Raw genomic sequence first — 12451 nt, 5'->3', positions numbered from 1 at the left:
AATACATATACGTATATACTGCAGAGTATGTAGGCTATAATGTCGAGAAATACAATGCCGAGGCAATAGATAACACTATGGGAGGGAGGAGAGAGAGAGAGAGAGATGTGTGAAGGAAAAGACAGGCAAATGTAGGTAGTTGTAGAGAAATTCAGTACAAATAGATGAAGTTTAAAGATAACCTGCCTCGGTGGTGTAGTGGTCAAGGCGCTCGCCTGGTAAACAGGAGGGCGTGGGTTCAATCCCAGCCGAGGTATGGAATACCTACCTCGGTGGTGTAGTGGTCAAGGCGCTACCTACCTCGGTGGTGTAGTGGTCAAGGCGCTACCTACCTCGGTGGTGTAGTGGTCAAGGCGCTACCTACCTCGGTGGTGTAGTGGTCAAGGCGCTACCTACCTCGGTGGTGTAGTGGTCAAGGCGCTACCTACCTCGGTGGTGTAGTGGTCAAGGCGCTACCTACCTCGGTGGTGTAGTGGTCAAGGCGCTACCTACCTCGGTGGTGTAGTGGTCAAGGCGCTACCTACCTCGGTGGTGTAGTGGTCAAGGCGCTACCTACCTCGGTGGTGTCCGGTACAGTGCAAGGTGATGCCAGAAACAACATCAGGTCTTGTTGTAGAACTGCAAGTAGGTATTGCTGCTGCTATTATTATTACATTGCTTACTTGTGATTGCTAGTTGCTTATTCTCTACCTCTTCTTTATAAATACAGGTGGGGGTTAAATGGTCAATGCCCGGGACCAAACTTCGGGTTTAGCCTCGAATTCCGTGTGATAGGGTGGTAACTGGTATGTGTCTTGTGACGACAAATGTGGGTAACACTAGGACTTATCAAGTTATCTGATGGACTAATTTGAGGAGCTTGGTTATACTGCATTACTGTGTCTCTCGGGCAGGTATTTAGATGTCATTGGGGTCTTTTCTTATCTACCTACACACTTCTCTATTTTTAGCTGGTCTTTTAATAAAGTGATGTCCAATTTTAAGATCAAGTGGATTCCATGGAAATAGAATACTGGTTTGGACCTGTCCTTTTTATTCCTCTTTTTATCTTTTTGAATGAGTTATTATTGTGTGCGTTTTTAATCGTTTAAAGACTTATTGAAAAAAGATTTTTTAATGATACACTTTAACGTTGGCACACAAATTGCCTCATTAAATTTTTTAATTATTTTCCATTCTCATTCATCTTTTTCATTGCAGTAACTACAAGTATTCAAGCTCAAATAGAATAGAATTAATTAATGTTTACCTCTTGAATAGAATAGAATAGAATAGAATAGAATAGAATAGAATAGAATAGAATAGAATAGAATGATAGATATAGAATTTTACTATGCTTAAATTAACTACTTATTTAAAAATAGTAAAAATCTGGTGTGAACATCACACGACATCACACGACTTTCCTTATCCTATTGAATGATGCTTATTTGAGTGTTCTTTACCCTAACTTTTACAATACTTCTAACCGTTTAGTCGATATACCTGAAAACAGCCAAAAAACGGTAGAAAACCGCCAAAAAGCGGTCAAGATACCGCCAACCGCAGCACCTATCTCAACCAAGTTTCATTTCGCATCCTTGTCACATTTGTGAACTATGTACCAAATTTCAAACGACTTTCCTTATCCTATTGAATGATGCTTATTTGAGTGTTCTTTTACCCTAACTTTTACAATACCTCTAACCGTTTAGTCGATATAACTGAAAACAGCCAAAAAACGGTAGAAACCAAGTTTCATTTCGCATCCTTGTCACATTTGTGAACTATGTACCAAATTTCATGTCTCTAGCTCATACCGTTCTGAAGATATTGTTAAATTCCAGCGAAAACCGCCAAAAAGAGGTAAAATGCCGCCAAGCGTTGCACCGGTCTTAACCAAAAGTTTCGTGTCGCATCCTTCCTTTTCTCAACTGTTTCTAGAGCGAACCTTTTCTCAACTGTTTCTAGAGCGAACCTTTTCTCAACTGTTTCTAGAGCGAACCTTTTCTAAACTGTTTCTAGAGCGAACCTTTTCTCAACTGTTTCTAGAACGAACCTTTTCTCAACTGTTTCTAGAGCGAACCTTTTCTCAACTGTTTCTAGAACGAACCTTTTGTCAACTGTTTCTAGAACGAACCTTTTCTCAACTGTTTCTAGAACGAACCTTTTGTCAACTGTTTCTAGAACGGACCTTTTGTCAACTGATTCTAGAACGAACCTTTTCTGTTTATGGTAAAGTTCATACCGGACGGAAATCGAGCGCGGGATCTAGCGCTTACAAGGTATACACGCTACGCTCCAATCTAACAACGCTGGAAGAAATTGTTTCGCCATGTCTTCTGAATGGTTGGTATCGATTTTGACGATATTTCCCTAGAGTTCACAGAACCACTACTGTGACTAGTCCACTAGTCTATTGATATTCAACCTTATTCAAGGATTCATGAATCTTTTAACATAAATGAAAATAAGTAATTCCAACGTATTTCCAGGTACAAGTGACCCATACGTCAAGTTCAAAATCAGCGGACGACTCCTGTACAAATCTAAAACCGTGTACCGGGATTTAAACCCGTCCTGGGATGAAACGTTCACTCTCCCTATAGAAGACCCATTCGAGCCGGTACAGTGCAAGGTGATGCCAGAAACAACATCAGGTCTTGTTGTAGAACTGCAAGTAGGTATTGCTGCTGCTATTATTATTACATTGCTTACTTGTGATTGCTAGTTGCTTATTCTCTACCTCTTCTTTATAAATACAGGTGGGGGTTAAGCGGTCAATGCCCGGGACCAAACTTCGGGTTTAGCCTCGAATACCGTGTGATAGGGTGGTAACTGGTGGTAGAACTGCAAGTAGGTATTGCTGCTGCTATTATTATACATTGCTTATTTGTGATTGCTAGTTGCTTATTCTCTACCTCTTCTTTATAAATACAGGTGGGGTTAAATGGTCAATGCCCGGGACCAAACTTCCGGTTTAAACAAAGGTTGTTGTTTAACATGAGAATCAGCTATGAAAATATTGCCCCGAATTCCGTGTGATAGGATGGTAACTGGTATGTGTCTTGTGACGACAAATGTGGGTAACTTATCAAGTTATCTGATGGACTAATTTGAGGAGCTTGGTTATACTGCATTACTGTGTGGACGACAAATGTGGGTAACACTAGGACTTATCAAGTTATCTGATGGACTAATTTGAGGAGCTTGGTTATACTGCATTACTGTGTCTCTGGGGCAGGTATTTAGATGTCAATGGGGTCTTTTCTTATCTACCTACACACTTCTCTAATTTTAGCTGGTCTTTTAATAAAGTGATGTCCAATTTTAAGATCAAGTGGATTCCATGGAAACAGAATACTGGTTTGGACCTTTCCTTTTTATTCCTCTTTTTATCTTTTTGAATGAGTTATTATTGTGTGCGTTTTTAATTGTTTAAAGACTTATTGAAAAAAGATGATTTTTTTAATGTATCTCGTAAGATTAAGTACCATTCCTTTGGGGGTTCTTCTTTTCTGATTATTTTTGGTCACATTTTACCTGCTTCATATTTCGTGCTGGTTCCTCCTCCTCTTCTTCTTCTTCTTCTTGTTTCCCTCTATCGAAAACACTCCAAAGAAATCCTTGAAATCCTCGTCACAGATGCTGTTCGAGTAACGGGTATCCATCATTATTCAGTCAATGCAACCATGAGGTTCGACCTCAAAGCTGAAGAAGACACTCTAGTGGTTTGTGTTAAGCAAACACTTCAAAATGAGGTCAACTCTAAAAGTTTACATTCCAAGGAAATATACTAAAAAGTTTATAAGAAAGAAATAAAACTAATCATAATAATAAGAAAGAAACGTAAAAAATAAGAAAAGTTTTCCCAAGAGTTTACTGGGAATAAAATAGGAGATAATTGGGAGCCTTGAGAAATCCCTGCCTCTCTCTAACTTCAATACTTTATTATCAGGATGAAAAATTGGAAACTGACGTGAATACGAAATTAGTAACTCGTAACAACTGAGAGGAAGTGAAGAACTTGCAATTTTACGACTGGTAAAAAGAAGGGAACTTGAGTCATAAAACATCCCATTGCATCAAAAGCTTAGCTGATAAAACGATAAACATGAAACAAACGAGGAGTTGTTTACAGGTTTTAATTTCACAGGAACTATCAGGTACCAGTGAGTCCTATTCCCAGAAGTATTTCGCATTCTATTCTGAACAAAAACAGCATTCTGTTGAATTTTCTTGCGAGCCCATGATGTGCGAACTTCGGAGAATGTTCATTTTCGGTTTTGGGGCTGATAAAAATTCTTGAAATTCAGCTTTTTGTTATTGGGGTTGGTCATCTGGCGTGCAATCCTGAGAGCGGAATTCCAATTTTGCACTTCAAATATAGTAATATTTGTGCATGACAACAATATGGTTATGGAATGTTTTTCAGGTTTTCTGCTGTTTTTAATAGGTTTTTCTGCTGTTGGATTTCAGGCAACTACAGTTTGGTGAACTCAATAAGATCACCAGATCAGGACTCACCGAGTAAACCGGTCCGAGCGAGTCACCTAACGTTACCAGACTGTCAGGAGGAGTTATCGGTAAGTTATGTCCCGGGCTGGATTAGAAAATACCAAATCCACTCTGACAGACCCAGGTCTCAAAGAGAGTCTGAGAGGCCTGAGAGTGAGTGGTGGGCATTATATTATTTTCGCCTTCAGTTTATTACTGCAATTTCATATCTTTTGTAAACAATGCATACAGGAGCGTACGTGCAGATCTTACTGACTTAGAAATTGACCTACTGAGACGGATGCTGGAAGTTGCAACGAAAACTTTGTGCGGCATTTCATCAAATTTCATAAAAAAGCCACTACCCAAAAACAGGTATAACTTGTGGTTTCAATGCTGTTCACTGTTCAAACTACACACTGTAGGAATGGCAACATTTCATATTAATGGTGTCGTGTACAATACGTACGTATCTACATTAGTAGAAATAGGAACATGCTAAAGGTAATGCTAAGGGAGTGTGATGCTAGGAACGATACGATAAATGGATTCGATAATAAAATAACAATACAATCCCTGCTCAAGGGAATGGAGAAATAGAAAAATACAAGAAATATACAGGGTGATTTTGACCGTAAAGTATCGTCCGCACTATGGCCGTTCTTTCTAGCTTAGGCATCAGTTAAACATTTAGCTTACCCTCTGTACATATATATTATGTAAAAGCAGCTAGAGTTCTGTATAATATTTAAAACCAGTTAAATTTAGGCACTAGCTAGAGTCCTTTGCGTGTGTATGTACTATCGATAATAACGTGCATGAGAGTCCACCATTCAAATGACGACCGCCATTGACGATACACTCTGGAGGCGATTTCTGAGATTTCGCTCTACTTTTCCAACATTGCAACAGGTATGCTGCCTATTTCGCGGCGAATGTTAATAACCCCGTTAGGTTTCCTCAAATGATATTCTAAGAACAATTGAAGAGTTCAAGCACAATATTTATCTCGAAATAGGCCGCATACCTGTTGCAATCTTATGGCGACATACCGACTAATCAATAAGTAATGAACACGAAACAGACCTCTTCAAATAGGCGTCTTGTCAATGGGTTTACCCAACACTCTGCAACCCGAAACCCTAAATTTCAAATTGTTCGAGGTTGGATTTAGCATTACACATAGAGAATATTTTAAAAGCTTTCCAGTTTAATTTTGGGTTTGGTTTCCTTTGTCTTCCGGTTTGGTTTCCGGTAATTTCTTGTAGACTTCATTTTAGGAAATTTAGAATGGCATATTTGCATGTTTTGAGATCCCCTTTTTACATACCGTCTCGTAAAATAAGTTACTTTGTGTACTTTTTCCAAGTACAAGTAAGGGTGGACTGTAGAGGCACACATCACATAGTGGGGTGTGGGCGGATGAAAGAGTTTCACCTCAATCCCCCATTCTTTCATACAGTCTACACGTCTACAGGACTTCATTTTTAATTTCCTTATATTCTCTTTAAGGAAAGTATGTAATGTAGGTATTCGCGAAAATTTTCAATCGTCAGTTTTTAGTGCCAGAACAAGTTTCAAGATCCCCAGAGCCTAAATCCAAAGTTTCAGCCATTGGTCCATGACCGCTTTTTGGCGGTTTCGGCATAATTCAATAGGATACCGAAAGTCCTGTGTATGTTCACACCAGATTTTCAATTTCTAAAATAATCACATGATGCTGTTTCGTGATTGTTTCAGTTAGCTGAGGAGCTGGCCAGGTGCAAAGCAATGAATCTAATAAGTATCCGGGAAATTAATAACAATACGTAATCAAGTAATAAAGTCATGACGAGGTGCGGGTGTCGGAAACACGTTCTAGTTCTACTGAGGTTTATAGAGTTTACCTATACGCTTTGCAATAAAAGTTATACGTTCGCGACGCGTGAGCAAAATAGAGAACTTAATACCTACTTGGAAAATAATAAAATAATTTTTCGAGGATTTTTATTTATTTTTATTTTTAGTGAGTGATTTTTTATACTAAAAAAAAGAGTGTCTTTTTTTAAAGTTCAACTTTGCACTGCTCCGAAGTGTAACAAGTTTAGTGTCTTTAAACTTTAAAGTTGACTCCGTAGTGTATTGATTCAATAATAACATACACATAATGTGTAAGATACCTACCAAATTTGGTCAATCGCAAAAACAACCTATAATAATTTATTGTAGAGTAAATATTTGACATTTTAATAAAACAAAATAATTCGTAGAAATTATTATTAATAATAATCTTCTTCTTCTTCGCCTTTTCCCATGTTCAGATGGGGTCGGCGTTTGTCGTCGGCCTCTATCAGCTTTAGAGTGATCGCTTTGAGGCCAACTGTTTTTGGCTAAAACAAAATTTTCCGAGTGGGATGCCCTTCGCACTCAACCTTAGCTATTGATATAGCGTGAGGAAATTTGGACTAGTCTACTCCCTGTTTATAGTCCCCTAGCTAGATGCTGATATAGTCCCTCAGCCAGACTATAAATAATAATAATAATCTAGTTAAATAAACAGTGTGCAACTAATGTACACAAGACAGGCGTTTCATCAGTTGTCAATTAACTGTCGAGACATTCTGTATATTTCATGGTCAATATGAACACATGTGTTAATTAAATACTGGCTTAGACTATTAACTGATTAATAATCATGATTGCACTTCTAATAATTCAAAATAAGACATGTTATGATTCAAGCAATAAAAACCCAACAGTGTTATAATATTTAGCCTGGTATTATTCAGCATCCCTTTAGGGGTAGTCTTGCTAAAATCCAAGTCTACCCCTAAGAGTGTTCTCACAACTCGGAATCACCAAACACTACTTCGTCAACCATTCGGGAACAATCGCGGAATTCCGTTAATAGAGTCACAACTTGAAATTTGACCTCGGAAAACACTTCGTCAAGCTTTCAGCAACAATCGTGGAATTCCGTCATTCGAGTCACAGCGCGATCCTTTACCTCGAAACTCCGATTCGCCGAGAGCACTTCGTCAAGCACTCGGCACCACTCGTGTCATTTTGTCACCTCAACGCATCGCAACGGATTCACCGGTGAAGATGTCGGATGACTCGGACGATGAGTTGTACATCCGACGCCGCAAGTTCGCACTGACGCATGACAGCACGCTAGTTTCTTAACTTCTCTGTTATTGCTAAAAAGTCAGTAGAGTTCATATCTTTGTTCTTACATACAAACAAGCTGTTGGAAGACAACCACTTCACTTTTAAAAAATTTTACTTTTAAAAATCTATTCAATTGAATATTGAATGTGAAGAACCATTATCTTGACTTTTACTTTGATAGATTTGTGCGATAAAAAAGTACTTATTCATAGGAAGTAGGTAAACGGGAAATAAAAACGGTCTTTATTTTTCCCCCAAACAAAAAGCTTTTAAAAGTTTCACCTAATCTTTTTATGTTTGAAGATTGCATTGTTCCTCCAACTTCCTAGTATTCCATACCTCGGCTGGGATTGAACCCACGCCCTCCTGTTTACCAGGCGAGCGCCTTGACCACTACACCACCGAGGCAGGTGTTTCTGTGGGAGTCCAAGGGGTTTTACCTTCAGTTCATAGTAATTATTTCTAATCCCTGTCATCAAAACTCTTTTCATTTTCCATCTTGTAATTTCCCCATACAAAGTATTTCCCCCCTATCGATGCAATGACTTTAAAATAAAATCATTCCAATGACGTCATTCCTAGTTATCTAGAACTAGTTAGCTTCAAGCCCAACAACATTATGATACCCTACCACCTATTATTAGATTTTATAGCTACTATTGTGGACTGAGAGTGTAATTTGTGTATCATTTGTTTAATGGCAAAAGTAGATATCAAAGTAGCGAGTGTATATCATTGGTTTTTAACGACAAAAGTACCAAAGTACCGAGATACTGAGTACTGATTACACGGGGGTTCAATCCCAGCCGAGGTATGGAATTTTATCCTCAATATAATTTGAGAATTTGATTACAATAATAGTAGTAGCCTACTGCTGGAGTAAATGGACTTTTCAGTCCTATTCGAGCAGTATAAATAAGCACTATATTATTATATTATAACCACAGTGGAGAAAGAAAGGCAATGTAAAATCAAATGGTGCTCATAAAAATAGAAGAAGAAGAGGAGGAGGAGGAGGAGGAGAAGAAGGGATGGTGGAAAACTTGGAAAAGCAGAAAATTTCGTTATCGCTAGTCAAGTCACAGAATCGCATGCGTACATTTTGTTCGTACCGGGAGTGAGAGAAAACTTGCGGAAAACTTGCGAGAGAAAAATAATAGAGATTTACGTATTGGAATAACATAACAATGTGATGTGAGAATCTAATTGCAGAATTGAGAATCTAATAAGTATCCGGGAAATTAATAACAATACGTAATCAAGTAATAAAGTCATGACGAGGTGCGGGTGTCGGAAACACGTTCTACTGAGGTTTAGGTATAGAGTTTATTTTATACCTATACGCTTTGCAATAAAAGTTATACGTTCGCGACGCGTGAGCAAAATAGAGAACTTAATACCTACTTGGAAAATAATAAAATAATTTTTCGAGGATTTTTAGGTATTTATTTTTATTTTTAGTGAGTGATTTTTTATACTAAAAAAAGAGTGTCTTTTTTTTAAAGTTCAACTTTGCACTGCTCCGAAGTGTAACAAGTGTCTTTAAACTTTAAAATCAACTCGTAGTGTATTGATTCAATAATAACGTACATAATGTGTAAGATACCTACCAAATTTGGTCAATCGCAAAACCAACCTATAGTAATTTATTGTAGAATAAATATTTGACATTTTAATAAAAATAAAACAAAATAATTCTGTAGAAATTATTATTAATAATAATCTGCTTCTTCTTCTTTTTCTTCGCCTTTGGGATGCCCTTCGCACTCAACCTTCGCTATTGATATAGCGTGAGGAAATTTGGATTAGTCTACTCCCTGTTTATAGTCCCTCAGCCAAACTATAAATAATAATAATCTAGTTAAATAAACAGTGTGCAACTAATGTACACAAGACAGGCGTTTCATCAGTTGTCAATTAACTGTCGAGACATTCTGTATATTTTATTTCATGGTCAATATGAACACATGTGTTAATTAAATACTGGCTTAGACTATTAACTGATTAATAATCATGATTGCACTTCTAATAATTCAAAATAAGACATACTATGATTCAAGCAATAAAAACCCAACAGTGTTACAATATTTAGCCTGGTATTGTTCAGCATCCCTTCAGGGGTAGTCTTGCTAAAATCCAAGTCTACCCCTAGAGTGTTCTCACAACTCGAAATCACCAAACAATACTTCGTCAACCATTCGGGAACAATCGCGGAATTCCGTTAATAGAGTCACAACTTGAAATTTGACCTCGGAAAACACTTCGTCAAGCTTTCGGCAACAATCGTGGAATTCCGTCATTAGAGTCACAACGCGATCCTTTACCTCGAAACTCCGATTCACCGAGGTGTACTCCGTCAAGTGTTCGGCACCACTCGTGTCATTCCGTCACCTGATTCAACGGATTCACCGGTGAAGATGTCGGATGACTCAGACGATGAGTTGTACATCCGACGTCGCAAGTTCGCACTGACGCATGACAGCACGCTGACACGGAGTCTATGTTCTGAATATGAGGCATTACATGGGAGTGATAATATATTGGAGAGATGGGGGAGTACGCTGCGAGAGAAGAGTGATAGAGTGCAGAAGGTAAGTGAAAGTGTAGTAAAGAGTAAAGTGCCGTGTTTGGGGTAAGATAGAAGAAGCCCAGATATAGTGATAGAGTGCAGAAGGTAAGTGAAAGTGTAGTAAAGAGTAAAGTGCCGTGTTTGGGGTAAGATAGAAGAAGCCCAGATATTGTTTCTGTGGGAGTCCAAGGGGTTTTACCTTCAGTTCATAGTAATCATTTCTAATCCTTGTCATTATCAAAACTCTTCTCATTTTCCATCTTGTAATTTCTCCATAACAAAGTATTTCCCCCCTATCGATGCAACGACTTTAAAATAAAATCATTCCAATGACGTCATTCCTAGTTATCTAGAACTGGTTAGCTCCAAGCCCAACTACATTAAAATCCGCCCCGGGCGGGAATCGAACCCGCGGCCTAGCGCTTACAAGGCAGACACACTACCAACTAAGCTAACTAGGCTGGCTAGATGTTGTTCAATTTATGGTTTACTGGAGACTGTTGGTCCGAGCTTATATATTGGAAATTTGGGGAAAAGTGTATGGGAGAGGAGAGGTGGAGAGAGAGTGGGTACCTACAGGTTCTATACAGAACACAACTCTCTCATCAAAAAAAATAGTTAACAAATGGTATACCCATCCGTAAAAGCCGAAGCTTGTGCCACGGATGGGGAGTTGATACCCTACCACCTATTATTAGATTTTATAGCTACTATTGTGGACTGAGTGTGTAATTTGTGTATCATTATTTGTTTAATGGCAAAAGTAGATACCAAAGTAGCGAGTGTATATCATTGGTTTTAATGACAAAAGTACCAAAGTACCGAGTACTGATTATACGGAGAAAAATAGCCCGTTTCCTTTTCCGGCCACATCAGAGTAGATTATAGCTAGTTATAGTTACAACAGGGGATTTTATTTATTATTATTTTTTTTAAGAGGTTTGACAGAGGGAACTAAGGTTCTATACTATTTAAAACTAAATTTTACGTATTTGTACTATTTAAAACTAAAGTTTACGTAGTGGCGACGCAAGATATTGGACAGTTTGCTTTCGATACTTCTGACGTCCGCGCAGAGTACCATAGACCTACAGACACTTACCGGTCACTACTCAATGTTCGACTCAATGAGCACAAAAGAAACCGCAAGAATCGACAAAAAGCCGGTCGTCTGCCGGAAGAGATAAAACCGCCATACGCCGCGGTTTTATTGTTTTCAATACGTATTCGTATGTTTTCGGGTCCAAAATAGGATAAATAGATAAATACCGATTCTATTTTCTAAGGCCTCTCTCTGATTTGGTTTGGTTTCAGTATTTCCAAAGGAACAACAAAACTCTCGAGCTTACCAAAAGACTGAAGAATCAAATCTGGAGCTCTGTAGTGACCATAGTGCTTATCCATGGCAAGAATCTGCTCCCTATGGATGAGGATGGACTTAGTGATCCTTATGTTAAGTTTAGGTAAGGTACATAGTGTCCAAGGAAAGAGGTTTTAAATCTTGGGACCCTTCAAAATCCGGAAGAAGGGATTGAGAAGGAAAAAAATGCAATCGACCTTGAAAATCTCTGCCGTAACTCCTTACCTTCTGTTAAAGTTGACTAAACTTCTGCTTTGACTAGACAAAGAGCCGTTCTTTCGCATTAAATCTCCATGACAAAAATAAAAAGATAGGACCGTCTAAATCAAGCAAAGGAATTGATTAACGTGTGTCCTCACATAGTCGATAGGCCACCGTCGACTGAACCGTCCACACTGCCTCGACAACATAGATTCACCTCGTCAATCGATGGCTGGTCGACTATGTTTGGACACACCTTTAGGTATGTACATACATATGTTGAGAAGGAAGACAGGATAGGAGAAAGCCAGCCGTTCCGAGAACGAACATTATCCCATCAGGATAAAATCCACCCCGGGCGGGAATCGACCCCGCGGCCTAGCGCTTACAAGGCAGACGCACTACCAACTAAGCTAACTAGGCTGGACAGGGGATTTTAGAAAACAGTATGTACAGAAAATTTAACCGGAAATTTTACGTCCCCCCTCCTTAAGTAAACGAAAAGGGGGAGCAGACATCAAACCTATTAAGAAATAATTTCTCATGATGTTCAACCGAATTTCTGTTAACCTTTCCCTAAAATAATTTATAAAAGGTGTGGGTGGGTACCTACTACTCGTACGTTTTTATGTTTGTCCACTTTTTTGAAACACGCTGTAAGTAAAAAAAAAAAAAAAAAAAAAAAAAAATCAAAA

The 12451-nt window shown here is 38.5% G+C and overlaps 1 protein-coding gene across 1 annotated transcript in view; it reads left to right on the top strand.

The window, feature by feature from the left end:
- LOC113465532 (multiple C2 and transmembrane domain-containing protein-like) overlaps window positions 1-12451 on the top strand; it is a 56321-nt gene that overhangs the window by 35094 nt on the left and 8776 nt on the right. Inside the window, 1 exon segment of the mRNA XM_026820115.1 lies at window positions 11510-11659. Coding sequence (XP_026675916.1) covers window positions 11510-11659 — 150 coding nt within the window.

The sequence above is a fragment of the Diaphorina citri genome, unplaced genomic scaffold (assembly GCF_000475195.1).
Source record: "Diaphorina citri unplaced genomic scaffold, Diaci psyllid genome assembly version 1.1 scaffold123, whole genome shotgun sequence".
NCBI classification, from domain to species: domain Eukaryota; kingdom Metazoa; phylum Arthropoda; class Insecta; order Hemiptera; family Psyllidae; genus Diaphorina; species Diaphorina citri.
Note: the sequence above shows the minus strand (reverse complement) of the source record. Positions and strands in the feature narration are given on the sequence as shown.